At 42.8% G+C, this 23326-nt stretch overlaps 6 protein-coding genes across 6 annotated transcripts; all 6 read right to left on the bottom strand.

The window, feature by feature from the left end:
• Positions 1–271: 271 nt before the first annotated feature.
• On the bottom strand, positions 272–3840 carry LOC128757846 (amine sulfotransferase-like). Its single transcript, XM_053863425.1, has 6 exons — positions 3004–3840; positions 2736–2941; positions 2057–2183; positions 725–819; positions 476–647; positions 272–415 (listed from the first exon to the last, which is right to left on the bottom strand). The coding sequence occupies exons 1-6, from the start codon at positions 3143–3145 to the stop codon at positions 306–308; spliced, it is 852 nt and encodes a 283-aa protein (XP_053719400.1). The 5' UTR covers positions 3146–3840; the 3' UTR covers positions 272–305.
• A 2720-nt stretch (positions 3841–6560) lies between these two features.
• On the bottom strand, positions 6561–7836 carry LOC128757848 (amine sulfotransferase-like). Its single transcript, XM_053863427.1, has 4 exons — positions 7710–7836; positions 6980–7074; positions 6731–6902; positions 6561–6670 (listed from the first exon to the last, which is right to left on the bottom strand). Exons 1-4 carry the CDS (start codon positions 7834–7836, stop codon positions 6561–6563), a joined length of 504 nt encoding a protein of 167 aa, XP_053719402.1.
• A 1073-nt stretch (positions 7837–8909) lies between these two features.
• LOC128757844 (amine sulfotransferase-like) lies at positions 8910–11173 on the bottom strand. Its single transcript, XM_053863422.1, has 6 exons — positions 11030–11173; positions 10762–10967; positions 10215–10341; positions 9340–9434; positions 9091–9262; positions 8910–9028 (listed from the first exon to the last, which is right to left on the bottom strand). The coding sequence occupies exons 1-6, from the start codon at positions 11169–11171 to the stop codon at positions 8919–8921; spliced, it is 852 nt and encodes a 283-aa protein (XP_053719397.1). The 5' UTR covers positions 11172–11173; the 3' UTR covers positions 8910–8918.
• Positions 11174–13223: 2050 nt separating this feature from the next.
• Positions 13224–14628, bottom strand: LOC128757195 (amine sulfotransferase-like). Its single transcript, XM_053862300.1, has 4 exons — positions 14551–14628; positions 14104–14230; positions 13394–13488; positions 13224–13316 (listed from the first exon to the last, which is right to left on the bottom strand). The coding sequence occupies exons 1-4, from the start codon at positions 14626–14628 to the stop codon at positions 13224–13226; spliced, it is 393 nt and encodes a 130-aa protein (XP_053718275.1).
• A 177-nt stretch (positions 14629–14805) lies between these two features.
• LOC128757845 (amine sulfotransferase-like) lies at positions 14806–17145 on the bottom strand. The gene is made up of 6 exons (XM_053863423.1): positions 17002–17145; positions 16732–16937; positions 16074–16200; positions 15230–15324; positions 14981–15152; positions 14806–14915 (listed from the first exon to the last, which is right to left on the bottom strand). The coding sequence occupies exons 1-6, from the start codon at positions 17141–17143 to the stop codon at positions 14806–14808; spliced, it is 852 nt and encodes a 283-aa protein (XP_053719398.1). The 5' UTR covers positions 17144–17145.
• Positions 17146–19629: 2484 nt separating this feature from the next.
• On the bottom strand, positions 19630–21787 carry LOC128757847 (amine sulfotransferase-like). The gene is made up of 6 exons (XM_053863426.1): positions 21646–21787; positions 21378–21583; positions 20817–20943; positions 20051–20145; positions 19802–19973; positions 19630–19739 (listed from the first exon to the last, which is right to left on the bottom strand). The coding sequence occupies exons 1-6, from the start codon at positions 21785–21787 to the stop codon at positions 19630–19632; spliced, it is 852 nt and encodes a 283-aa protein (XP_053719401.1).
• Between the last annotated feature and the right edge of the window lie 1539 nt (positions 21788–23326).

Here is a 23326-nt window from a genome sequence, read left to right as displayed (position 1 = left end):
CGACATGATTGCTGTGTGTCAGACATGACCTGCGCAGTTTTAAATGAAAGCAGCCGAACCGGTTTCTCCTCAGGTGACCTCGCTTTTGTTGGCAGCACTGCGCCCCCTGCTGCTCAAATACAACACCGACTAGTAGTCATAACACTGATTTACTCATCATTCTTTTTCATCTTCCTCTTATTTCTGCAGTAGTAAAACTATCCGTAGTAAAGTGTACTGACACAAAGTGGAAGTATGCAGAATAAAAACACATCTGGTCATTAATTTACTTTATTAACTCTTGCTACTACAGAATAATCCCAGCATCACTCCCAGATGATCTTCAGTGGCAGGTCACTGAGTCGTTCCTGAAGTAGACGATCGACTCGCTCACTCTGGGCCACAGTGAAAGTGTTCTTCCAGTCGCCGATTTTACCTGCAACACATCAGATGTAGTTTGACTCCAAATCATATGGCTGTTGTGTTTCAGTTCTACCTTTGCGCATGAAGTCGCCGCTGAGTCTTTCTTCTGGAATAAACTTGTAGTTGGCTCGTTCATCCTTCTTCATGTTCTTGAACGTGGACTGATGGACGACCTGTTGGATCTGAGCATCACTCAGGTTCCTCCCCAGAAACTTGCAGATCTTCCTCACAGCTGCTTCCAGATCCTAGAGTAGAACCAGAAGAGTCCTGCTTCACTGGGACAGATGCATGTCCATCATAGTGTCGAGAGACCACCTCTTACCAACACCATGTCCTCGTAGCTCAACATCAGGATGTTGTAGTTGTCCTTCTCCTGTTGCCAAGCTCTGATGTGGTCGAACCAGGATGAACACAACACTGTCAAATTAGCGATGAGAAATGTAATATGCTGTTTGTTGGGTCTTTCTGTTTTTGTTTATTCTGTGGAGACTTCTCAATATTTACGATACACGATATGACCAAAAGCATTTGCTCACCCATCCAAATCATCAGAATCAGGTGTCCTACTCACTTGGCCTGGCCACAGGTGTATCAAACCAAGCACCGAGGCCTGCAGTCTGTTCTGACAAACATTGGAGAAAGAATGGGCCGCTCTTAGGAGCACAGTGAATTCCAGTCATAGAATGCCACCTGTGTGGCCAGTCGTGAAACCTCCTCCCGTCTAAATATTCCACGGTCAACTGTCTTTGTGGACAGCCTTCCTGGAAGAGATGAAGCAGTAATAGCTGCAGAAGGTGAACCAACTGAACACTGTGGGTTAGGAATTGGATGGCACTTAAGTTCATATGCGAGTCAAGGCAGGTGAGCAAATACTTTTGGTCATATCGTGAAGGAACGCGGTTTCGATTGGTTTTTAAGGGGGTGTGGTTCATCTATTTTGCAAAGAGAATTGGAGCTAAATACGCTTTCAGTGTTGCAATGGTTAAGGTTTATGGTTATGGTTTTTGATTCCAAAAATATATCAAATTATTGTTTATCGATCGCTGGTCATGACATTAAAGGCACTGTGGTCGCTTCAGCTGCTCCTGTCGTCTGAGTCTTTTTTTTCCTTGTTTATTTTATTGTAACATACTGGACTGACGACAGACCGTAACACCTTTGAGTCTGGAGACCCTGTTCACCGCTGTGGTCCTGCTGTGTACACTCCTCATCATTATCAACTCCATCATTTGGTTATTTAGTATCTATTGATTATCTATTGATTTTATTTACTATTTACTTAGGTTTGCTTATAGTTTCTTTATTTTGCCAGGATATTTGTTTATATATTATGGGTATATATTTGTCTTATGTTTCGTCTTGTGATTTCACTTTTTTTCTTTTTGCTGATGCTTTGTGGACGTCTTTGATGTTTGTTGAGTTCCTTTAATAACTTTGATATTTGCCAGTGTCATTGTTGTCATAGGCTGCTGTGACATGTTGATTTTCCCACTGTGGGACTAATAAATACCATGTAATCTGATCTAATCTTATTCTTGTCATGTCATATTATGCCCGTTCCAGTGTAGATAGGCGCTCACGAGCAGAACCAACCTGGGTCTCACAACTTGAACTGGCTCCAGAATCAGATTGAGATGAAAGAACAAGTTCTCACCATTTCCTTGTAAGAAGTCCTCCAAGAATAGATCAAAGCTCTGAGGCGTTTCCAGGTAGCTGACGATGTTGGAGAAGTGGTAAAAAGACACAGCAACATCCTTTGGGTTTCGCATCACGTAAATGATCTGATGCAAAAAAAAAAAAAAAAAAAAAAAAAAACATTATTACCATAGAAACCATTTTTTAAGGGTGTGAAAAGTGGCTTTAAAACTTGGGTTCAGCAGTATGTAACTCTGGTTCTATGAGTGTGGTCAAAGGCTAAGGGATGGCACACTATGTTTGACAGAATATTACATAGATAAATAGAAGGTAAAGAAGACGATGTCATAAAAGGAGTATATTAATTGAATGGAAATATTGTGATGCAACGAAAGTACTAAAATGAAAACTTTGTTACGAGAGAAAATGTTTTGAGGACAAAAATTGCAATCTTGTGAAAATTTATAATTTTCACTAAAGTAAAAAACAGATTAAATGTTTAGGCGATATGTTTCTTGATATCAAAAGGCGTTTCATATGACCATTTATTTCCGCTTATGGCTATCACAATCTTTTTATTACATGAAGTAAATGTACAAGCATAAAAATAACTGAACTTCTTTGCACAAAATTCATCAATTGAGATTTTTTTTTTCCCTTTTCTGTGGTCAGAATAATGCATTGTTTTGAGCTCTGACCTTTGCCTTCTTCTCCTTCAGCCCTGGTGGCATGAAAGCTGGCGTCAGGTGAGAGCAGAAGAGCCTCGGTGACGGACGCAGGGAGTAAGGTTCTCGCCCCTCCGAGTACTCCAGCCATGGCATCTCTTCATAGTTGTTGGCATATTCTTTTTTCTCACCATCGAAGTTGAGGATTGAGATTATGATCTGCTGAGTCCAGATTGTTCCTGGGTGACAACACAAAGATCATCTCTCCTTTCTAGTGACAGAAAACAACCTAAGATCTTACCTGACTTTGGATACGTCACCAGATATATGTCACTGTCTCGTATCTCAAAGTTCTGCAGCCCATCGATGTACTCTGCTGTCGTGAAACCTGCTAGAAAATTGTAGTTTCTGTACTTGAAGAGCTTCTCAGAGACCTGCTCCATGTTGACGCCTGGCTTCAGATGAAGGCAGAAATACGTCAAATGGCATCGTGTTTGTGTGTGAAGGGTCAACAAAAAACAAAGAAACTGTTACTCGCTGTTAACTGTATTGTAGTTGAACTTGATAGTAGTTTCACTACATTCATGTTCTGTGTCAAGTAACTTAATCCTGGCCATTTACAGACGACCAATACCCAGCTCGGAATTTATTGAGTTTTATGAGCTCATGTCACTTTTTACTTCATATTTTGAGAAGGTCCTCATCCTCAGTGACTTAAACTTTCATGGCTGCTGACTGACACATGAGACAACCTCAGACAGGCAATACAAGAACCTACTCTCTCCATAGGTCATATCCTGGATCTAGTTTTCTTCTCTGGGATCAGCCTCACTGAAATCATAGTCAAGGCATGTGTGTCACCACGAAGCAATGAGGGCTTTTACAGTCTTTTAGATCTGGACACAGCAGGGAGACTGTGCTTTTAAAAGTAAACCACGACTTTCTCTTAGCAGCTGACACAGGTGAAAGGTATGTTTTAAATTCTCTTGCTGTGGTGTGCCACAAGGTTCTACTATTGGTCCCATTCTATTTTCATCGACATGCTACCTCTTGGACAAATCATCCAGCGTCACCATGTGTCTTTCCACTGCAATGCCAATGACACCCAGATTTATCTACACGCAAAGAATTCTCAAGGCATGGCTGCTGTACTGGCATGTCTTCATGATGTTACCAATTGGGTGGCACAACAATTCCCTCATATTATAGCTTACAGCTGATGGCTGCCTCTGTCACTAGCCCAGAAACATAACTCCTATTTGAAACTGCTCCTTCTTTGAAACTGTTTCTTTTGATCCTCTCATTAAAAAAGAGTCCAGACCCGTCGCATACAGTTGAAAATGATCTCTAAAATCAAACCCATGCTTTCACAGCCCCACTTGCAAAAAACTTGTAACTGTAACTCCTCACTGGTGTCAACAAGAAATCGCCAGCTGGTTCAGAACTCAGCAGCGAGCCTTCTAACTGGCTCTAACAGTCATCCCGCACATCACATCACTCCTGTGTTAGCCTCTCTGTACTCGCTCCTGTCCACTTTAGAATCCATGTTAATATTTCATTGATAACTTGATAAAGTTCTCTTGGCCTGGCCCCATACTACTGTAAATTGTAGAACTTCTCAGCCCCTCTGAGCCAGATCCTCAGGTGGGTCTCTACAAGTTGTCCTTAAGTCTACATTAGTTTTAAATAAGACACAGCCTTTTTTGTCAGGGCTCCTCAACTCTGGAACAGCCTGAGATCCCAAACCCAACTTGCATCTCCACCTCTGAAACTGTGATATAATAATAACAACAACATAACTACAACAACAACAACAACAACAACATAATAATAATAATTATTGTTGTTGTTGTTGTTGTTGTTGTTATATTTCCTGAATATGAAATTGGACGCTATGAAAGGGCTACAGAAGTTGGAAACTACATGTATTAAGATTAAGATGTTGGTGAATGCCTTATTTTTACACTCCCCCTTTAGCTAATGAAACAAATGTACAAAAATCTAAATCTGGTGGATAATGCTGAACCACATAAAGAAATCAAGGTGAAACGGCTTTTGAGTGTGAGTTCATGTACTCCTCATTCATTTTAACTGTGTGTCAGACATGACCTGCGCAGTTTTAAATGAAAGCAGCCAAACCGGTTTCACCTCAGGTGACCTCGCTTTTGTTGGCAGCATCATATAATGTCATCATCATAAACCTGCTGGTTGAACTGCAGCTGGCTGGTACCTTTCCTTGGGAGGCAATTCATGACATTCGATTAATGATTTCCCTTCATGGACTTCTGTCTCACTTGCTGTGTTTCATTGACCTCCTTCTGTTGCTCTTCTTAGGTTTCGACCATCTTTAAGACACGTGTAACAATGTAGCCAGGATTCACAAATGGAACACAAACATTGTCATGTGAAAAGAATGTCACAAAAATGTATTACCTCAAACAAGAAAGGGTTCTCCCCAGCACTTTAGCAGCGTCAGGGCCCCCAAGTTGAAAGTTCTCAGCTATTTTTGGCAAAATGTAGTGAAATAAGACTCCAATGTTAATGCTCCCATCGGTGGAGTAGGACTCTGCCTTTTAAGGTAGGAACTTAAGGAGGACTGTGGCGAACGTAAACTGCAAGGCACTCTGCTTTTGGTTGGTCCTGTTGGTCCTCTTTGTTTTCTACCATCAACACACAGGTAACAATAACTAGTCAGGATTCGCTGTAGTATTCAACCATTCTCATGTGGAAAGAGAAAATGTTACACATACAAGAACAACCCATGACTGGTTACCAAAGTGTTTTTGGTTCTGCCCTGGTTCTCATCGAACAGCCTTTGCTCTTACATGCAAATGTTTTCTGCTTTGTTTTGGTGTGAGGTTCAATAGACGTTTGATCGTGTGTTTGATTGAGTTTTTGAAGAAAGAAAGCAAAGTCTACTTCAGCAGAAAGTCTGAGACCGGTTCAGCTGCTTTACATTTACACTTAAAATGAATGAATGAATGAATCACACTTAAAAGGCTTTCCACCTCGATCTCTTCATGTTGTTTCGCATGAGCCACCAGATGTTGACATTAAATCCTGCAGCCAAGACCACACACTGATCATTTTAAAAATCCATAGTACTGTATAGTTGAGTTAAAGGTGCTTTCCCTGCACTGTTTCTGTTGAGTTTCAGTGTGTTCCTTGGACGTCTATTTGCCTGGAATCACAAGTGGTAGTTCATTTGGGGACGTCATGCAAATCATATTTTCTTCCTGAGTCATTCCTTGCCAGTCCCATTTGTACCACGCATTTTGTTGAGCTAGGCTCCACAGTTTATCTTTGAATCATTTGAAACACTGGCCTCGTGGTTTATACATGCTCTCCTTATTTCGATCTCCATAATCTACTTTATATGAGTGCTCACCATCATACTCAGTAACAGTAAGTGAGTACACTTTATTTGTATTACACCTTTCTCTGAGAGGACTGGCACAGCGTTTCACCGCTTAAAATGACGATGCAAAAACATAACTAGCAGAATCAAACTGACTTAAAATGAGTTATTTTCCATAGAGCTCGTATTTAGCGCTAGCTGTATGGCACGGAGGGCTACTGTTGGAATCCAGATGAAAGTGGGGTGTGGGCAGCTGGGGGGGCAGGATGAAATGTCACGTGATGTGGACTGAATGTTTGCTGCTAATTACATTTCAGTCCCCACTAGTGCTGGGGTTCCTCCACCAGGTGTGCTGACTCTGGGAGGCTGTGTGTCTGCTGTGTTGATGCTATCTATGTTGGCAAAGTGAATGGCAGCAAAAGGAAGTCAAAACTACTCTCGAGTCAATTCATTTAATTTGATCTCACAGAAACCCTGGAGTATTGAGGATAATCCCAGCATCACTCCCAGGTGATCTTCAGCGGCAGGTCACTGAGTCGTTCCTGAAGTAGACGATCGACTCGCTCACTCTGGGCCACAGTGAAAGTGTTCTTCCAGTCACCGATTTTACCTGCAACACATCAGATGTAGTTTGACTCCTAATCATATGGCTGTTGTGTTTCAGTTCTACCTTTGCGCATGAAGTCACCACTGAGTCTTTCTTCTGGAATAAACTTGTAGTTGGCTCGTTCATCCTTCTTCATGTTCTTAAACGTGGACTTGTGGACGACCTGTTGGATCTGAGCATCACTCAGGTTCCTCCCCAGAAACTTGCAGATCTTCCTCACAGCTGCTTCCAGATCCTAGAGTAGAACCAGAAGAGTCCTGCTTCACTGGGACAGATGCATGTCCATCATAGTGTCGAGAGACCACCTCTTACCAACATCATGTCCTCATAGCTCAACATCAGGATGTTGTAGTTGTCCTTCTCCTGTTGCCAAGCTCTGATGTGGTCGAACCAGGATGAACAGAACACTGTCAAATCAGTGAACCGCAAATGAATATGTGCCAAAGAGACAGTAGGATTGTTGGATCTCTGGGTTTTTTTACGTGACTTCAAAAGATTCATGACTAATAAAAGGGTAGTGATCGTGTGGTTCATCTATTATTAACAGTAACTGATAATGTTATATCATACCCAGAGTCGCTATAGATGACAGCAAATTGATACTTTGGGATACGAAATTTACAGAAATGGTAAAGCATTGTGACTTGGTCTGTATGTTGCTGTTTTCAACCAAGTAAGTGCGTCCTCTCTGAGTCAAACATTAACCAGGGTGCAAACTCTGACCTCAGCACCTCAGTGAAGTCACATCTGTTGGTTATATGAGGACATCAGTGAAGGTTTCACCCATCTTATCTAAGACAATAAAAGTCAATTAAAACACAGATTAACACAGTTAAAATTGTTCACCACATATCAGCTTCACTCTGTGCCTTCATTCAAACCCATTTTAGTGAAGTGCCTTTTTGGTGCCACTGCTGACTATTACGTCTTCTTACGCATTCTTTATCACCACAGAAAGTTCTATCACCTTGTAAACCATTAACATTGTGGGGTGTCAGAAGCCTCGAGCAGAAGCAGCCAGGGTTTCACAACAAGTTCTCACCATTTCCATGTAAGAAGTCCTCCAAGAATGGGTGGAAGTTCTGAGGCGTTTCCACGTCAGAGAGGATTTTGGAGAAGTGATAAAATGACACAGCAACATCCTTTGGGTTTTGCATCACGTAAAGCATCTGATGAAAATAAAACATTATTATTTTAGCAAATGAAAAAAAAACTTTAAAAGGTGAACAAACAGAAGTTTCTAACATGCAAGCTGTCTCATGTCGAAGCTCCGCCTGGGTAAATCTGTCAGCGTAGCTGCTCTAGCAGGTGGATTCCTGCACCACCACTAGGTGTGGGCCGGAGTCAGAAAGCAGGTGTCTTCTTCTGGTTGTTTGGCAGCTCTGTGGTCAAAGCCGTGCAGTGTGCGAGAGGTGCAACCACCACTACTGTGTATCAGTCTTGATGGCGATCTTCCTCACAGTGGCGTGAGGACCAGACCCACGACTGCTTTGGTAGTGGACATTTTGTGGGCCAGTCATTCACAGTGTACCTTTTGTTGGATTAATCCTCTGCCATACAGTTCCATGAGTGGTGCATGCCTTCTTTTGGAGTTGAGTATTCATCTGTCACCTTTTGGCCGTATTCAGCCTTCTGTCCAAATGTTCACTCCTCCTCCCTCAGTTCTCGAGTGATACTAGAATCCACTCTCCATTCATGGCTTGGCAGCATCTACAGAGCTCCTTCATGGTCTCTCTCCCGTGGACCTTTGCAGTGCCGCTGTTGAGCACAGCCTCGGCCTAACGTCAGGATCGTGGGCACTTGCTGTGTCAGACAGTTGCCCTGGGAGGCCATGGTGCATCGGGTCTGTGTTCAGCTGGGTGTACATATTTCAATAAGTCTTCGCGTGGTCATTATCCATACAAAGTCGATTGGAGCATGAAGTACAATCTCCAGGTCACAGAATGCAACCATGACTCTACGAATATGTGTGTGACGGCCTCTAAGCGTGCTGTCCATCGACAAAAATTCTATGAAAAATCATAGAATTTTTGTAGATTAATTTTGAACTCATGAAAATAAAAAAAAAAACTGAGTCTTTATTGTTTGAATGTAATGAACAATTATATTCAACAGGATGTTCAAGTGATCCATGCACTGTACAGGTACTTACAGAGAGGAAAAACACATTGATATAGGTGGATTCATTTTATTGTACTTCACAGAAACCCTGCAGGACTCTGCTACTAGAAGCTTTGGGTGAATCGCAGCATCACTCCCAGATGATCTTCAGTGGCACGTCACTGAGTCGTTCCTGAACTAGACGATCGACTCGCTCACTCTGGGCCACAGTGAAAGTGTTCTTCCAGTCGCCGATTTTACCTGCAACGCATTGGCTACAGTGAGACTCAATGTCTTTGAATGTGGCTGTGTTGCAGTTCTACCTTTGCGCATGAAGTCGCCACTGAGTCTGTCATCAGAAGCAAACTTGTAGTTGGCTCGTTCATCCTTCTTCATGTTCTTGAACGTAGACTGATGGACGACCTGTTGGATCTGAGCATCACTCAGGCTCCTCCCCAGAAACTTGCAGATCTTCCTCACAGCTGCTTCCAGATCCTAGAGTAGAACCAGAAGAGTCCTGCTTCACTGGGACAGATGCATGTCCATCATAGTGTCGAGAGACCACCTCTTACCAACACCATGTCCTCATAGCTCAACATCAGGATGTTGTAGTTGTCCTTCTCCTGTTGCCAAGCTCTGATGTGGTCGAACCAGGACGAACTGAGCACTGGCAAATCAGCAAATTAATATGCACTGAAGAGTCACTGGGTTTGTTGGGTCTTCGTGCTTTTTTTTTTGAGACTTCAAAGGTTTCATGACCAGTACATGGCTTTGATAACAGTTTTTGTGTGGTTCATCTATTTTGCAAAGAGAATTGCAGAAACAAAGATCTTTTGTCACAGTCCGCTTGAAAATGTGCTCTTACCACTGATTACAATCTTGTAAAGCAACTGAGTTATTCATGATTGAACACTTGATTTTAAAAGTAACTAATATAGATAGGTAGTTACATTCAACAGCTGCTGACAGCCTCCTCCTCCACCTAGACATATGAACGACCACCAGTATTGCCACTTCCATAGTTGCAGGTAAAATGTTCTTGGCACGTGAGCTGTCATGCCGAAAGAGTGACCCATCCCTCACGTGACATCATGCCCTCCATTGCCTAAGGTTTAGCAAGTTGTAGCTTCATCATTTTAAAATATATTTTAAGATTTACAAATTGCTTTTCTATCGCATCTTTGCCAGCAAATGGTCAAAAATGTTCACCACATACTGTATGGGCTTGAGTCTGTGCTTTCCTTCGAACGCACATTTTTGTGACCTAGCTTTCTGGTACTGCCACTGATTTTAGGGTCTTTCTGCTTATTTGTTAGCATCACTGCTGATCTGACTGAGACATTAGAGCACTTTCACCTTGACAAACAAAATTGAGGGGAGGCAGAAGCCTCAAGCAGAACCAGCCTGGCATCATCAGACCGGGATGAAGCAAAGACCAAGTTCTCACCATTTCCTTGTAAGAAGTTCTCCAAGAATTGGTCGAAGCTCTGAGGCGTTTCCAGGTCACGGGCGATTTTGGAGAAGTGGTAAAAGGACACAGCAACATCCTTTGGGTTTCGCATCACGTAAATAATCTGACAGAGAAAAATTATAAAATGAGCGAATAAGAAGTGCAGTGTTAAAAGGGAGTGAAAGAAAAGAGCTTTGCAACAACTGCTGGATGTAACCATGTTTGACGAAATAATATAAGAACTTAAAGAAGAACAAGGCCAAACGTCAAGAAAATGATGTCATAAAAGAAGTAGTGTCTTCATATTGACATTTGATGTTAACATTGACTGGTAATATCAGATTTCACAAACATAAAAAAAGAACGTAATTTAAGAAAACAAGATGTTTTTGTTTGTTTGTTTTTTGCCATTACATTTTACGGATTTACTACACGTATCATTTTATATGCTCATTCATTAACATGCAAAACTAAATATTAAAAACAGAAATTAACTTCTTAGGATTACATTTGACAATTTATTGTGATCTTTTTTAGCTCTGACCTTTGCCTTCTTCTGTTTCAGCCCTGGTGGCATGAGAGCTGGCGTCAGGTGAGAGCTGAAGAGCCTCGGTGACGGACGCGTGGAATAAGGTTCTCGCTCCTCCAAGTACTCTAGCCACGGCATCTCTTCATAGTTGTTGGGATATTCTTTTTTCTCACCATCGAAATTCATGATCGAGACTGTGATCTGCTGAGTCCAAATTGTTCCTGGGTGCCAGCACAAACATCATCTCTCCTCTCTAGTGACAGAAAACAACCTAAGATCTTACCTGACTTTGGATACGTCACCAGATATATGTCACTGTCCCGTATCTCAAAGTTCTGCAGCCCATCGATGTACTCTGCTGTCGTGAAACCTGCTGGAAAATTGTAGTTTTTGTACCTGAAGAGCTTCTCAGAGACCTGCTCCATGTTGATGCTTGTCATCTAATGGAAATTAAGCTTCAGACTTTGATTTATATGGCATCTTGTCTGTGTGTGAAAGGTCAACAGTAAAAATCCAGTGTCAATGTCCAACCCTTTTTGGGAATTGCGAGAGTTGAATGATGAGCAATGTGGTGCACCAAATAGGTGTATCATTAAAAGCATTCATCACAGTTACTTGTAGCATGTGGAGTAACATTAACAAAAATTAAATTATTGTTATTATTTAATGCAAGAGAAAAAAATTAATGAATTAATGCATCCAGAGAGGCAGTTCTTCAAAATTTAAAAAGAAAAAAAAATTATTAGCGGAATATAATGAGCACTTGTATTCAAGGAGGACTATGGCCAACCACCTCCCATACAGTCTATGGCATGTCGAAGAGCAGTGTTTCACTTTATTTCAAACTCGAGTGCGTCCTGCCGTTTGCTGGCGTCAGGCAGCATCCACTGAATCAAGCGATAGCCCCGTCCACCCAACCAAGCCTTAGGCCAGGCCTTGACAGGCTGTGATTGGTCAGAGCAGACTCCCGCCTCCAGTATAAATACCATCACTGCCTGTGACACATACTCTTGTTTATTCAACTCACCACTGGATGAGCAGCCTGACCACTTTCCATTCATCAGTTATGGATGACTTCCAGCAATGTGTGGATTGCTGTGCCTCTACAACAAAGAAGGATTCCCACTCCTGCTGTGTTCTCCAAAGGACCTGTTTTTTTGCACCGACTGCTCTTCTCTGCTGCAGACACAGAGCGGCTCTGTTCACTCCCGACACTGGTTCCACTTGTATTGCTTCTAAGCCTACAAGAAGGGACGTGAGTCAGTAAGTCCTTTGGGCAACAACAACATGGCGAAGGGAGCGGCTCAAGAAGCGGGACGGGTGACAGGTTTCTTGGTGGTAACTCATTGCCATTTGTGGCTGAATCTGACGCAGATGTCAGAGAAAGAGAGGAACAGGCTTCTCGATGCGCCTGTAACAACCTCTGGATTGTTTGGACCAGTGGTGGACGAAACCATGAAAGACTAGGAGCCAAGGCACGACTCCCGAAGCCTGAGAAGGGCAACAGCGACCCCCAGGTGGCGCTATGAGGTGCGGGTCAAAGCATCCCTTTTGTGCACATCCATGAGGGGACGGACGCAACAGAGCACCTGAGAATTTTCAGGGAGACACACTGTTGGTCAGTTGCTGCCAGCCAAAGCCACATGTTGAGTACACCACTCACAAGTACTACATGTCCCGAAGCTCCAAGTGGAGCCGGGACAAAAACACACACCTGACCAGTCACCCATGTGACTCTGGGTCCCAACAACAATCATATGACCCTAAAGCCTCCCAACAGTCAGTGCTCTCAGGGGTGGAGCACAAGAGTGAACACTACCTGTCTGTCTTCGCGTCTCAACCACTAGACCACTTCTCTGAAAAGCAGTGTGTGTCACTGCAGGTATTTTCTCGTTGCTCACTCCATCCAACACTGGACCTGAGAGAAGTCAACCAGAAGCTGAAAAAGCTTCCTCTCCCCATGTTAACTCACCATCGTCTGTTCAGGTCTGTACAGAGAGGAGATTGGTTCAAGTCAGTCGATCTAAAGGATCCTCACTTCCACATCCAGATCATGGAGAAGCACAGAAAATACCTGAGGTTTGCTGTGGAGCGGAAGTTTTGTGTTCTCCCATTCTGTCTCTCCCTCGACCGAAGATTTTTTTCAGTGATTGTAGAAGCGTCAGTTGCTCCTCGACATACTCAGGGCATCAGAGTCATGTTGTATCCAGGCGACCTGCTCCAGATCGCATACTCAAGAGAGTCATCGCTGGCTCAAACTAATGTTCTAAACACTCACCTTCACAAACTGTCTGGTGAGCTGGGAAAAAAGCAGAATGATTCCCACCCAAGAAACTGTATATTTGGACCTCATGCTGAATTTTGTGTCTATGAGAGTGTGCCTTACTCAGGAGAGACAGATAAGGATTATTACTGTTGCCCAGGTGCTATTTCAAAAGTACACCGTCAAGGCACATCAGATACAGTAATGACTCTACTCAGGTTGACAGTGGACAGCGACAGTGGATCTGAGCATCACTCAGGTTCCTCCCCAGAAACTTGCAGATCTTCCTCACAGCTGCTTCCAGATCCTAGAGTAGAACCAGAAGAGTCCTGCTTCACTGGGACAGATGCATGTCCATCATAGTGTCGAGAGACCACCTCTTACCAACACCATGTCCTCATAGCTCAACATCAGGATGTTGTAGTTGTCCTTCTCCTGTTGCCAAGCTCTGATGTGGTCGAACCAGGATGAACCGAGCACTGTCAAATCAGTGAACAGCAAATGAATATGTGCCAAAGAGACAGTAGGTTTGTTGGATCACTGGGATTTTTTATGCAGAGACTTCAAAAGATTCATGACTAATAAAAGGGTAGTGATCGTGTGGTTCATCTATTATTAACAGTAACTGATAATGTTATATCATACCCAGAGTCAAATTTATACTTTGGGATACGAAATTTACAGAAATGGTAAAGTATTGTGACTTGGTCTGTATGTTGCTGTTTTCAACCTAGTAGTGCGTCCTCTCTGAGACAAACATTAACCAGGGTGCAAAGTCTGACCTCAGCACCTCAGTGAAGTCATATCTGTTGGTTATATGAGGACATCAGTGAAGGTTTCACCTATCTTATCTAAGACAATAAAAGTCAATTAAAACACAGATAATAATGTTCACCACATATCGGCCTCACTCTGTGCCTTCATTCAAAAAACCCATTTTAGTGAAGTGCCTTTTTGGTGCTACTGCTGACTATAACGTCTTCTTACTCATTCTTTATCACCACAGAAAGTTCTATCATCTTGTAAACCATTAACATTGTGGGGAGTCAGAAGCCTCGAGCAGAAGCAGCCAGGGTTTCACAACAAGTTCTCACCATTTCCATGTAAGAAGTCCTCCAAGAAATGATCGAAGTTCTGAGGCGTTTCCACGTCAGAGAGGATTTTGGAGAAGTGATAAAATGACACAGCAACATTCTTTGGGTTTCGCATCACGTAAATAATCTGATGAAAATAAAACATTATTATTTCAGCAAATAAGAAATATTGGATGTTTTTCTTCAAACGGTTAACCAACAGAAGTTTCTAACATGCAAGCTGTCTCATGCTGAAGCTCCGCCTGGGTAAATCTGTCAGCGTAGCTGCTCTCGCAGGTGGATTCCTGCACCACCACTAGGTGTGGGCCGGAGTCAGAAAGCAGGTTTCTTCCTCTGGTTGTTTGGCAGCTCTGTGGTCAAAGCCGTGCAGTGTGCGAGAGGTGCGACCACCACTACTGTGTATCAGTCTTGATGGCGATCTTCCTCACAGTGGCGTGAGGACCAGACCCACGACTGCTTTGGTAGTGGACATTTTGTGGGGCAGTCCTTCACGGTGTTCCTCTTGCTGGCTTCATCCTCCGCCATGTAAGAGTCTTTATGGTTTGAATGTAATGAACAATTATATTCAACAGGATGTTCAAGTGATCCATGCACTGTACTTACAGAGAGGAAAAACACATTGATATAGGTGGATTCATTTTACTGTACTTCACAGAAACCCTGCAGTACTCTACTACAAGAAGCTTTGGGTGAATCGCAGCATCAATCCATGATGATCTTTAGTTGCACATCACTGAGTCGTTCCTGAAGTAGACGATCGACTCGCTCACTCTGGGCCACAGTGAAAGTGTTCTTCCAGTCGCCGATTTTACCTGCAACACATTGGCTACAGTGAGACTCAATGTCTTTGAATGTGGTTGCTGTGTTTCACTGCTACCTTTGCGCATGAAGTCGCCACTGATTCTTTCTACAGGCACAAACTTGTAGTTGGCTCGTTCATCCTTCTTCATGTTCTTGAACGTGGACTGATGGACGACCTTTTGGATCTGAGCATCACTCAGGTTCCTCCCCAGAAACTTGCAGATCTTCCTCACAGCTGCTTCCAGATCCTAGAGTAGAACCAGAAGAGTCCTGCTTCACTGGGACAGATGCATGTCCATCATAGTGTCGAGAGACCACCTCTTACCAACACCATGTCCTCATAGCTCAACATCAGGATGTTGTAGTTGTCCTTCTCCTGTTGCCACGCTCTGATGTGGTCGAACCAGGATGCACCGACCACTGGCAAATCAGCAAATGAATATGTACTTAAGAGTCACTGGGTTTGTGGGGTCTTTTGTGTTTTTTTTGTGCAGAGACTTCAAAGGTTTCATGACCAGCACATGGTTTTGATCGCAATTTTTGCAGAAATAAATTTCGCAGAGAATTGCTGGTAAAAACAAAGATATTTTGTCACAGTTGGCTTGAAAAAGCGCTCTTACTACTGTTACTACTACTAAGTAACTGAGTAAGTAAGTAACTAATATAGGTAGGTAGTTACATTCAACAGCTGCCGACAGTGTCCTCCTCCACCTTAACATGTGGAAAAAATGCAATTATTGAAAATTGTATTCAAGGTAGACTATGGCCAACCACCTCCCATACAGTCTATGGCATGTTGAAGACCAGCGTTTCACTTTATTTCTTATTCAAGTTCGTCCTGCCGTTTGCTGGCGTCAGGCAGCATCCACTGAATCAAGCGATAGCCCCGTCCACCCAACCAAGCCTTAGGCCAGGCCTTAACAGGCTGTGATTGTTGTTGATGTTGGTGTTGTCGGCAGCTTGGCACGTGAGCTGTCATGCTGAAAGAGTGACTCGTCCCTCACGTGACATCATGCCCTCCGTTGCATAAGATTTAGCAAGTTGTACCTTCATCATTTTAAAACTTATTTTAAGATTTACAAATTGCTTCTCTATTTCTTTATCAGCCCCTCGCTCAAAAATGTTCACCACATACTGTATGGGCTTGAGTCTGCGCTTTCAAGTCTCACCATTTCCTTGTAAGAAGTTCTCCAAGAATTGGTCGAAGCTCTGAGGTGTTTCCAGGTCATAGACGATTTTAGAGAAGTGGTAAAACGACACAGCAACATCTTTTGGGTTTCGCATCACGTAAATGATCTGACAGAGAAACATTACGATATGAGCAAATAAGAAGTACGGAACTAAAAATGATTAGTTCGATGATTAAAAAAAAGCAAATAAACAATAACTTCTTAAAAGGGAGTGAAAGAAAAGTCCTTTAAAATATATTTAAAAAAAAACTGCTGGATTTAACTCTGGTTCTATGAGTATGTACTGACCATGTTTGACAGAATAATATAAGAAATTAAAGTAGAACAAGGCCAAACGTCAAGAAAATGATGTCATAAAAGAAGTAGTGTCTTCATATTGACATTTGATGTTAACATTGACTGGTAATATCAGATTTCACAAACATAAAAAAGAGCGGAATCTAAAAAACAAGATGTTTTTTGTTTGTTTGTTTTATGCCATCACATTTTACACACGTTTACACATTTACGACACGTGTCATTTTATATGCTCATTCATTAACATGCAAAACTAAATATTAAAAACAGAAATTGACTTCTGATGATTAAATTTGACAATTTATTGTGATTATATCACTGTTTCATTTTGAGCTCTGACCTTTGCCTTCTTCTGTTTCAGCCCTGGTGGCATGAGAGCTGGCGTCAGGTGAGAGCAGAAGAGCCTCGGTGATGGACGCAGGGAGTAAGGTTCTCGCCCCTCCAAGTACTCCAGCCACGGCATCTCCTCCCAGTTGTTGGGATATTCATTTTTCTCACCATCGAAGTTGAGGATTGAGATTATGATCTGCTGAGTCCAGATTGTTCCTGGGTGACAACACAAACATCATCTCTCCTCTCTTATGCCACATTAAACAACGGAAAATCTTACCTGATTTTGGATACGTCACCAGATATATGTCACTGTCTCGTATCTCAAAGTTCTGCAGCTCATCAATGTAGTCTGGTGTTATGAAACCCATTGGAAAACTGTAGTTTTTGTACCTGAAGAGCTTCTCAGAGACCTGCTCCATGTTGATGCCTGTCGTCAGATGGAAATTAATCTTCGGACTTTGATTTATATGGCATCTTGTCTGTGTGTGAAAGGTCAACAGGAAACATCTACTGCCAATGTACAACCCCTTTTGGAACTTGAGAGTGTTGAAAATAATGATGTGCAGCGTGGTGCGCCAAATAAGTGTATGATAAAAATCATCACTGTTATTTGTACCATGTGGAGTGACATAAACAACAAAACATTAAATCATTTTTTGTTATTATTTAGTGCAAGATAAAAAAAATTGAAATAATGCGTCCACAAATGCAATTCTTGAAAATTGTATTCAAGGAGGACTATGGCCAACCACCTCCCATCCAGTCTATGGCATGTTGAAGAGCAGCGTTTCACTTTATTTCAAACTCGAGTTCGTCCTGCCGTTTGCTGGCGTCAGGCAGCATCCACTGAATCAAGCGATAGCCCCGTCCACCCAACCAAGCCTTAGGCCAGGCCTTGACAGGCTGTGATTGGTCAGAGCAGACTCCCGCCTCCAGTATAAATACCATCACTGCCTGTGACACATACTCTTGTTTATTCAACTCACCACTGGATTAGCAGCCTGACCACTTTCCATTCATCAGTTATGGATGACTTCCAGCAATGTGTGGATTGCTGTGCCTCTACAACAAAGAGGGATTCCCACTCCTGCTGTGTTCTCCGAAGGACCTGTTTTTTTACACCGACTGCTCTTCTCTGCTGCAGACACAGAGCGGCTCTGTTCAGTCACCTTCACAAACGTGCAGTTTCTGGTGAACTGGAAGAAAAGCCTGTTCAGTCCCACCTATAACACAATGTATTTGGGCCTCATGCTGAACTCTGTGTCTATGAGAGTGTGCCTTACTCAGGAGAGACAGATAAGGATTATTACTGTTGCCCAGGTGCTATTTCAAAAGTACACTGTCATGGTACGTCAGATACAGTAATGACTCTACTCAGGTTGACAGTGGACAGCGACAGTGCATCTGAGCATCACTCAGGTTCCTCCCCAGAAACTTGCAGATCTTCCTCACAGCTGCTTCCAGATCCTAGAGTAGAACCAGAAGAGTCCTGCTTCACTGGGACAGATGCATGTCCATCATAGTGTCGAGAGACCACCTCTTACCAACACCATGTCCTCATAGCTCAACATCAGGATGTTGTAGTTGTCCTTCTCCTGTTGCCAAGCTCTGATGTGGTCGAACCAGGATGAACAGACCACTGGCAAATCAGTGAACAGCAAATGAATATGTGCCAAAGAGACAGTAGGACTGTTGGATCACTGGGATTTTTTATGCAGAGACTTCAAAAGATTCATGACTAATAAAAGGGTAGTGATCGTGTGGTTCATCTATTATCAACAGTAACTGATAATGTTATATCATACCCAGAGTCGCTATAGATGACAGCAAATTGATACGAAATTTACAGAAATGGTAAAGTATTGTGACTTGGTCTGTATGTTGCTGTTTTCAACCTAGTAGTGCGTCCTCTCTGAGTCAAACATTAACCAGGGTGCAAAGTCTGACCTCAGCACCTCAGTGAAGTCATATCTGTTGGTTATATGAGGACATCAGTGAAGGTTTCACCCATCTTATCTAAGACAATAAAAGTCAATTAAAACACAGATAAAAATGTTCACCACATATCGGCTTCACTCTGTGCCTTCATTCAAAAAACCCATTTTAGTGAAGTGCCTTTTTGGTGCTGCTGCTGACTATAACGTCTTCTTACTCATTCTTTATCACCACAGAAAGTTCTATCACCTTGTAAACCATTAACATTGTGGGGAGTCAGAAGCCTCGAGCAGAAGCAGCCAGGGTTTCACAACAAGTTCTCACCATTTCCATGTAAGAAGTCCTCTAAGAAATGATCGAGGTTCTGAGGTGTTTCCACGTCAGAGAGGATTTTGGAGAAGTGATGAAATGACACAGCAACATCCTTTGGGTTTCGCATCACGGAAAGCATCTGATGAAAATAAAACATTATTATTTTAGCAAATGAAAAAAAAAATCTTTAAAAGGTTAACCAACAGAAGTTTCTAACATGCAAGCTGTCTCAAGCCGAAGCTCCGCCTGGGTAAATCTGTCAGTATAGCTGTTTAGCAGGTGGATTCCTGCACCACCACTAGGTGTGGGCCGGAGTCAGAAAGCAGGTGTCTTCTTCTGGTTGTTTGGCAGCTCTGTGGTCAAAGCCGTGCAGTGTGCGAGAGGTGCGACCACCACTACTGTGTATCAGTCTTGATGGCGATCTTCCTCACAGTGGCGTGAGGACCAGACCCACGACTGCTTTGGTAGTGGACATTTTGTGGGCCAGTCATTATGGTTTGAATGTAATGAACAATTATATTCAACAGGATGTTCAAGTGGTCCATGCACTGTACATACAGAGAGGAAAAACACATTGATAAAGGTGGATTCATTTTACTGTACTTCACAGAAACCCTGCAGTACTCTACTACTGGAGAATTTGAGGATAATCCCAGCATCACTCCCAGATGATCTTCAGCGGCACGTCACTGAGTCGTTCCTGAAGTAGACGATCGACTCGCTCACTCTGGGCCACAGTGAAAGTGTTCTTCCAGTCACCGATTTTACCTGCAACACATTCTCTACAGTGAAACTCAAACTCTTTGAACATGGCTGTGTTTCAGTGCTACCTTTGCGCATGAAGTCACCACTGAGTCTGTCATCAGGAAAAAACTTATAGTTGGCTTGTTCATCCTTCTTCATGTTCTTGAACGTGGACTGATGAACGACCTGTTGGATCTGAGCATCACTCAGGTTCCTCCCCAGAAACTTGCAGATCTTCCTCACAGCTGCTTCCAGATCCTAGAGTAGAACCAGAAGAGTCCTGCTTCACTGGGACAGATGCATGTCCATCATAGTGTCGAGAGACCACCTCTTACCAACACCATGTCCTCGTAGCTCAACATCAGGATGTTGTAGTTGTCCTTCTCCTGTTGCCAAGCTCTGATGTGGTCGAACCAGGACGAACTGGCCACTGTCATATGAGGAAATGAATGCACATGGTTTTGATCACAATGATTGGGGGGTTCATCTATTTCACAAAGAGAATTGCTGGTAGAAACAAAGACATTTTGTCACAGCTTGAAAAAGCGATCTTACTACTGATTACAATCCTGAAAAGCCACTTACTACTGAATACTTGATTTTAAGAGTAACTCCTCCACCTTGACATGTGAATGACCACCAGAAACTGAAAATGGTGACTCATCTAGGAAATGTGTGTCTCTCTCCTCCCTCCATTGTTGTTGATGTTGGTGTTGCTGGCAGCTTGGCACGTGGGCTGCTGAAAGAGAGACTCGTCCCTCACGTGACATCATGTTCTCTGCTTCATAAGGTTTAGCACATTCATCATTTAAAAATTTATTTTAAGATTTACAAATTGCTTTTCTATCGCATCTTTGCCAGCAAATGTTACTGTATGGGCTTGAGTCTGTGCTTTCCTTCGAACGCACATTTTTGTGACCTAACTTTCTGGTACTGCCACTGATTTTAGGGTCTTTTTGCTTATTTGTTAGCATCACTGCTGATCTGACTGAGACATTAGAGCGCTTTCACCTTGACAAACAAAATTGAGGGGAGGCAGAAGCCTCAAGCAGAACCAGCCTGGCATCATCAGACCGGGATGAAGCAAAGACCAAGTCTCACCATTTCCTTGTAAGAAGTTCTCCAAGAATTGGTCGAAGCTCTGAGGCGTTTCCAGGTCACGGGCGATTTTGGAGAAGTGGTAAAACGACACAGCAACATCCTTTGGGTTTCGCATCACGTAAATAATCTGACAGATAAACATTACGATATGAGCAAATAAGAATTGCAGAGTGGTTAAATGATGTGTTCGATGATTTAAAAAAAACTAATGAACAAGATCTTCTTAAAAGGGAGTGAAAGAAAAGTGAGGATGTAACAGGTTAAGACTGCGAGAGGGCGGGCTATGTTTGACAGAATAATACAAGAAAATAAAGTATTATACTCTTTCGAGATTTGATGTTCACATTGACTAGAAAAAAAACAACAACACAATTTAAGAGAACAAGACGTTTTTTGTTTGTTTTTTTCCCCCTGACATTTTATGAACTACCGGTGTCATTTTATATGTTCATTCATTAACATGCTAAAATAAATTTAAATATTAAAACCAGAAATCAACATCTTCTGATTAAATTTGTCTATTTATTGGGATTATATCACAGTTTCATTTTGAACTCTGACCTTTGCCTTCTTCTCCTTCAGCCCTGGTGGCATGAGAGCTGGCGTCAGGTGAGAGCAGAAGAGCCTCGGTGATGGACGTAGGAAGTAAGGCTCCCGCTCCTCCAAGTACTCCAGCCATGGCATCTCTTCATAGTTATTGGGATATTCTTTTTTGTCACTATCGAAATTGACAATCGAGACTGTGATCTGCTGAGTCCAGATTGTTCCTGGGTGACAACACAAAGATCATCTCTCCTCTCTAGTGACAGAAAACAACCTAAGATCTTACCTGATTTTGGATACGTCACCAGATATATGTCACTGTCTCGTATCTCGAAGTTCTGCAGCCCATCGATGTACCCTGCTGTTGTGAAACCTGCTAGAAAATTGTAGTTTTTGTACTTGAAGAGCTTCTCAGAGACCTGCTCCATGTTGATGCTTGTCATCTAATGGAAATTAAGCTTCGGACTTTGATTTATATGGCATCTTGTCTGTGTGTGAAAGGTCAACAGGAAACATCCACTGCCAATGTACAACCCCTTTTGGAACTTGAAAGAGTTGAAAATAATGATGAGCAATGTGGTGCACCAAATATGTGAATGATATAAATCATCCCAGTTACATGCACCATGCGCAGTCACATAAACAAACAAAAAAAAAACAATAATTGAATAATTGTTATTATTTAATGCAAGAGAAAAAATATTTTTGAAATTATGCGTCCAGAAAATTGGAAAAGAAAAAATGTTGATCAGCTGCTGCCAGCCAAATCCTCATGTCTAGTACACCACTCACATGTACTACATGCCCTACTTGTTCACACATGACCCCGAAGCTCCAAGTGGAGCCGGGACAAAAACACACACCTGACCAGTCACCCATGTGACTCTGGGTCCCAACAACAATCATATGACCCTAAAGCCTCCCAACAGTCAGTGCTGTCAGGGGTGGAGCACAAGAGTGAACACTGCCTGTCTGTCGTCATGTCTCCACCATTGGAAGAGCACGTCTTCCCTGAAAAGCCTGAAGCAGGGTGTGCGTTGCAGTTCAACCAGTCACCTCCAGGGTTCACTGGTGCCATTCAGATGGCTCAGCCAACTCAGACAAAAGAGGTCACTACTTCGTTGGAGAAGGGCACCATTCGCCAAGTAAGAGGTGAAGAGGATAACAGTGTGTTTTACTCCTCGTTCCCAAGAATGACAGTTGCTCACTCCATCCAACACTGGACCTGAGAGAAGTCAACCATAAGCTGAACAAGCTTCCTCTTCCATGTTAACTCACCATCGTCTGTTCAGGTCCGTACAGAGAGGAGATTGGTTCAAGTCAGTCGATCTAAAGGATCCTCACTTCCACATCCAGATCATGGAGAGGCACAGAAAATACCTGAGGTTTGCTGTGGAGCGGAAAAACAACAACTTTTGTGTTCCAACATTTGGTCTCTCCCAAGCACTGAAGATTTTTTTCAGTGATTGTAGAAGAGTCAGTTGCTCCTCGACATACTCAGGGCATCAGAGTCACGTTGTATCCAGGCGAGCTGCTCCAGATCGCAGACTCAAGAGGCTCAAACTAATCAGTCAACTTCACAAACGTGCAGTTTCTGGTGAACTGGAAGAAAAGCCTGTTCAGTCCCACCTATAACACAATGTATTTGGGCCTCATGCTATTTCAAAAGCGCTCCATCAAGGCACGTCAGATAATGACTCGGGTTGACAGCGGCTGTGTCACCCGTGGTTCCACTAGGTCTGCTAAAAATGTGACTGATGCAACATTGGTTTATAAATCAGCATGTCAATCTGAAAAAGGAGCTGTCCCGAGTTCTGACAATCTCAATCCCATGCCGCGAGACTTTTGTTTTCTGGTGCAATGCATTCACTCGAGGAATAGGTGACTAGAACTCCACCACAACAATGTCCTGGAGCTGGAGGCTGTGTGGCTGATGCTGAGACATTTTGCTCGCCTGGTGGGACGGA

The sequence above is a fragment of the Synchiropus splendidus genome, chromosome 4, assembly GCF_027744825.2.
Source record: "Synchiropus splendidus isolate RoL2022-P1 chromosome 4, RoL_Sspl_1.0, whole genome shotgun sequence".
NCBI classification, from domain to species: domain Eukaryota; kingdom Metazoa; phylum Chordata; class Actinopteri; order Syngnathiformes; family Callionymidae; genus Synchiropus; species Synchiropus splendidus.
Note: the sequence above shows the minus strand (reverse complement) of the source record. Positions and strands in the feature narration are given on the sequence as shown.